At 59.7% G+C, this 5,135-nt stretch overlaps 1 protein-coding gene across 1 annotated transcript; it reads left to right on the top strand.

The window, feature by feature from the left end:
• The first annotated feature begins 1,266 nt into the window (after positions 1-1,266).
• Positions 1,267-4,881, top strand: ZIC1 (Zic family member 1). Its single transcript, XM_004379206.1, has 3 exons — positions 1,267-2,315; positions 3,721-3,884; positions 4,570-4,881. The coding sequence occupies exons 1-3, from the start codon at positions 1,334-1,336 to the stop codon at positions 4,759-4,761; spliced, it is 1,338 nt and encodes a 445-aa protein (XP_004379263.1). The 5' UTR covers positions 1,267-1,333; the 3' UTR covers positions 4,762-4,881.
• Positions 4,882-5,135: the final 254 nt, after the last annotated feature.

The raw sequence follows: 5,135 nt of genomic DNA, 5'->3' as shown, positions 1-5,135 counted from the left end.
GCAAACTTCAAAAGAAGCAAATAACAAAAGCCCCCTTTGCTGTCCTTAAAGGGAGGAAAAGGAGGGAAGAAAGAAAAGAAAAGTTGCTGAATCGGGACATTCTGGAAGCGCCTTAGCTGTGTTTACCAGCCGCATCCCCGCCTCCTGCTCCCGGGGACGCCCGAAGTCGCTAATCGCTCTGCGAGGAGCAGGTTTGAAGAAGGAGGAGAGAAAGAGAAAGGGAGAGAGAGAAAGAGAGACAGAAGAGGTGGGAGGGAAGGAGAGAGAGAGAAAATATGACTGCTAGAAAGAAAAGGAATCCTGGCAAAAAAATCTTCCGTGAGAAGAGGGAAAAAAATTTGGCTAAAAAAAAAAAAAAGTTGCTACTCCTGGCAGCCCTGTTTGTCAAAAGGGGATGTCAAGCGCTTTACAATACCTGGGATTGATGAGGCCGGCGGGCCAATGAGCGTTGCGCGGCGCCTCGGCGCGCCCTCCGTTGGCGCGGCGGCAGCGGGCGGGGGGAGCGCGGGCGCACCAATGGGCGTCCGCCTCGGCAGCACGTGACGCCTCCCCCTGCTCTCATTCATCAAGGGGGGGGGGACGGTGTCGTCCTTTCAATTCATTTATCTGCAGGAATGATTGCTGCTATCAGTCTCGCGCTCACCGCCCGGCTGAGGAGGTGAAAGTTTCTCCCCAGGAAGATAAACCGCAAAAGACAATATTGTGCATGATTTGCGCCTTTTCTTTGGCTTTTGCTTTCTTTTTTTTTTCCTTTTTTTTTTTTTTTTTTACAAAAAACAGAGGGGGAAAAAAGGAGAGTGAAGGAGCGAGGAGGCGAGCCTGAGATAAAGGAGAGAGAGAAAAGAAAGGGCGAGGGGCTGGTGGAGAAGTGAGGAGGGGCGCGCGGCGCGAGGCGGAGAGAGGGCGAGCAGTAGCGGCTCCGGCGCTCACATTCCTCTATGCCACAAATCCAGGAGGAAGTTTTTTTGGGGGGCTGAGATGCTCCATGCCTTTTCCCGGGCAGCCTTGACGCGGGGCCCTCTCGGCAGAGACTGAGCGGCGAGAAAGTGAGAGCCCGGCCGGCAGGGTCTGCGCGGCGGGCTCCGGAGCCCGCCTTGCTCGCGGCCGCCAGCCGTCCGGCTTCCCCGCGCTTGGCCGGGCGGGCGCCGGGGTGCGCGGCGCCGCTGCCTGCGGGCTAGGACTTCTCGAGGTGGGTCGGCTCCCCCTCCCTCCTCCTCTTCTTCCTCCTCTTCCTCCGCCTCCCGTTCCTCCTCCTCCTCCTCCCGATTTTCCATCCTCGGCGGGCGAGGGTGGGGGGGGCGGGGGAGGTCGGGGCTCGCCCCGCGCAGCCACGATGCTCCTGGACGCCGGCCCCCAGTACCCCGCGATCGGCGTGACCACCTTTGGCGCGTCCCGCCACCACTCGGCGGGCGACGTGGCCGAGCGCGACGTAGGCCTGGGCATCAACCCGTTCGCCGACGGCATGGGCGCCTTCAAGCTCAACCCCAGCTCGCACGAGCTGGCCTCGGCCGGCCAGACGGCCTTCACGTCTCAGGCGCCCGGCTACGCGGCTGCCGCGGCCCTCGGCCATCACCACCACCCGGGCCACGTCGGCTCCTATTCGAGCGCAGCCTTCAACTCCACGCGGGACTTTCTGTTCCGCAACCGGGGCTTTGGCGACGCGGCAGCGGCAGCCAGCGCTCAGCACAGCCTGTTCGCCGCTTCGGCCGGAGGCTTCGGGGGCCCACACGGCCACACGGACGCCGCGGGCCACCTCCTCTTCCCCGGGCTCCACGAGCAGGCTGCGGGCCACGCGTCGCCCAACGTGGTCAACGGGCAGATGAGGCTTGGCTTCTCGGGGGACATGTACCCGCGGCCGGAGCAGTATGGCCAGGTGACCAGCCCGCGTTCGGAGCACTATGCCGCGCCGCAGCTGCACGGCTACGGGCCCATGAACGTGAACATGGCCGCGCACCACGGCGCCGGCGCCTTCTTCCGCTACATGCGCCAACCCATCAAGCAAGAGCTCATCTGCAAGTGGATCGAGCCCGAGCAGTTGGCCAACCCCAAAAAGTCGTGCAACAAAACTTTCAGCACCATGCACGAGCTGGTCACGCACGTCACCGTGGAGCACGTCGGCGGCCCAGAGCAGAGCAACCACATCTGCTTCTGGGAGGAGTGTCCGCGCGAGGGCAAGCCCTTCAAAGCCAAATACAAACTGGTCAACCACATCCGCGTGCACACGGGCGAGAAGCCCTTCCCCTGTCCCTTTCCTGGCTGCGGCAAGGTCTTCGCTCGCTCTGAGAACTTAAAGATCCACAAAAGGACGCACACAGGTACGGAAATAGCTTTCCTCGACCCACCCCCCTTCCCCCTCTGGGTCTGGGACCCGAAATCCAAAAGTCAGCGGCCGGGGCGCACAAAGCCCGCTTCCTAAGCTTCGGCCCCAGGTTCCCGGCAGGCATGCAGCCAGCCGAAGTGTGCACGGGTTTTTCAGTTGGGACTTGAAATTATGAAAAAGCGGAGAGAGGGTCGGACGAGAAGGAGCTAGGGTAATAAAGAAAACGAAGTATAAAATAGGCCGGCAGAAGCCGGAGCCGAGCCTGGCTTGGCTGAGCCCTTGGCGCGAGCGAAGCCGGGCGAGGTGGTCGGCTCCGCGCGGCTGTGGAGTCGCCTGCGGTTCTCGCTGGCGACAAATCTAAACACTTGCTTCCGGCCAACATCCCTTTCCAGGCACCTCAGAGAGGGCTTTGCCAAAGGAAGGGCTGAGGAAATTGGAGGACATCGGGTGAAGGGCATAGAGAGATGAGAACAAGAGGGGAAATAAGTCGGGCCTGAGGAAGCTTTGGGGTTTATGCATATTTAAAGAGCCCACTTTTCGTACTGACTGGTTTCAGAGCGGGCTTGAGGCTTGGAGGAGTTGGCGAGAGGCGGGCAAGTCCTTTTAGTTAGTTAGATTCCATGGGGCGGTTTTCAGAACCTCGAATCCGCCGCGTTGGCCTTTAAAAACAATCAAGAGACGCTTCGGGAACAGTTAAAAAATAAAAAATAAAAAATAAAAAAGTTTGCGGTGAGCTGGGGGCTGTGGTCTGGTGTCCCGTAGGCCTTCCTGGGCCCAGGCCCCCACGAGGCCGGGAATCCGCTCTCGTTCCCCAGTCTGGTTGGCCCGGGTGATTGCTGAGAACAGCGCCTGGAACTTCGGGCTGAACGCCTTGTCAGGGACGAATTCCTGGCGCCCAGCGCTCTGCCCAGATCACGCTATAAAATGTTTGTGTGTAGGGGGTGGGGTGTGGTGGGGGAGGCGAAGAGGGGGGTGAGGAGCGGCGGGGGGGGGGGAGGGGGGAGGGGGAGGAGGGAAGAGCAGAACAGCAGGAGAATCAGCCCTAACGTGACAATTAGAAAGCAAGGGCTAGGTAGAAGCCTCCCGAAATAGCCCCGGGCAGAAAAACCAGCAGCCTGACCCGCTGCCACTCTGGGATATTAAATTAAAAAAAAAAAAAAAAAAACTAGTAAAAGTATTTTAAAAACTCTAAAAATAAAATCTGGATTTAATTGCACTAGGAGTTAAAATATAGTGAAATTATTTATAAATTCACTGCAGATAAATGAATTTTTTTTGAAGACCCGGGTATTTGAGCTTACAACCCTCGACCGCTGGCTTTTTATTTTGTTCATCTGTTTAAATTTTTTTTTTAAAGGAACTGTTCTAATGAGACCCCTCTTTCTCGTCCTTGGCACCAGGGGAGAAACCCTTCAAGTGCGAGTTCGAGGGCTGCGACCGGCGGTTCGCCAACAGCAGCGACCGCAAGAAGCACATGCACGTGCACACGAGCGACAAGCCGTATCTGTGCAAGATGTGCGACAAGTCCTACACGCACCCCAGCTCGCTGCGCAAGCACATGAAGGTGATCGCCGCGCTCTCGCCGTCCGCCTTTGAGCCGGGAGCTCCCTCGGCTCTCCCGCCGGGGTTGGACCGCGAGCGGCAGCCGGGTGGCGGCAGGGGCTGGCGGAGGCGGGTGGGCCCCGGTGCCACTCAGCCGAGTGGGGACGTGCAGGGAGGGCGGGGACCGGAAAGGGGGATGGGGGCGCCCCAGGCCATGGGAAATTCACCATTTCATAATAAAAGTCAAAAGAAGTGAGCACTGAGCCAGAGGCCGCGACCGAGTTTGCCGCTGGACTGGAGAAGCGGGTGGACAGGGCGGAAGGCGGCGCCATGGCGGCTGGCGGCGTGCAGCGGCGGCTCGCGCTCCTGCGCCCAGCCCTGAGCGCTGGCTCACCTTAACCTTGGCACGCGAAGCTCCGGGGCTGCGGGCAGGAACCGTCCCGGGCTCCGGTCTCAGGTCCGGCCCCCCTCTTCCCGGACCTCTCTTTCTTTGTGAGTCCCGGGGGCGCTGTCCCTCCCTGGAGCACCGCCCGGGCAGGGCCGAGGCGGGGGAGCCCAGCCCAGGTCCCGCGGGTGGGGACGCTCCCCAGCTCCGGGGAATCACGAGCCCCGGGGAAGGAGGCGAGCGGGAGCGCAGCGTTCGTGCGCCCTGGGCGGCCGCCGCGCCGCCTCTCTGGCTCCGTCCCAACGCGACTCTATTCCTGCAGGTCCACGAATCACAGGGCTCGCAGCCTTCGCCGGCCGCCAGCTCGGGCTATGAGTCCTCCACGCCGCCCACCATCGTGTCTCCCTCCACAGACAACCCGACCACCAGCTCCCTGTCGCCCTCCTCCTCGGCGGTCCACCACACAGCCGGCCACAGCGCGCTCTCTTCCAATTTTAACGAATGGTACGTGTAAACTCAGAAAGCACACACCGACCCGACCCCTATTTAAGAGACTGAGCACACACACACACACACACACACACACACACACACACAATATTGCTGCAAGAACCCTGCGAATCGAAACAGCCCCCCACACAGACCCCACAGTCCTATTTTTTTTAAACCTGCCAATAGACCTAGGACCGAGGAAGAGAGGGGAAGCGGCAAACCTTTGAAAAATCTTTCTTTTTCTTTCTGGTTTAATTTTTTTTTTTTTATTTTTAATTTGGCAAAGGCTTGGTAGCTAAGGGGCGGGAGGGGGGTCGGAGAGGAGGCGGCCGCCTGACCAAATGCCGCTAACCCCGAGGGCCTGTTTCTCGTCGGAATCTGAACAGGCTCTTCGTG

This window comes from Trichechus manatus, unplaced genomic scaffold, assembly GCF_000243295.1.
Source record: "Trichechus manatus latirostris isolate Lorelei unplaced genomic scaffold, TriManLat1.0 scaffold00062, whole genome shotgun sequence".
Lineage (NCBI taxonomy): Eukaryota > Metazoa > Chordata > Mammalia > Sirenia > Trichechidae > Trichechus > Trichechus manatus.
This window is presented reverse-complemented; position numbering and strand designations above follow the sequence as displayed.

Coding starts and splice junctions, on each gene's coding strand:
- ZIC1 (XM_004379206.1), top strand. CDS start 1,334: ATGCTCCTGGACGCCGGCCCCCAGTACCCCGCGATCGGCGTGACCACC. Junction 2,316..3,720: donor CCACAAAAGGACGCACACAG/GTACGGAAATAG, acceptor CCTTGGCACCAG/GGGAGAAACCCTTCAAGTGC. Junction 3,885..4,569: donor CGCTGCGCAAGCACATGAAG/GTGATCGCCGCG, acceptor CTATTCCTGCAG/GTCCACGAATCACAGGGCTC.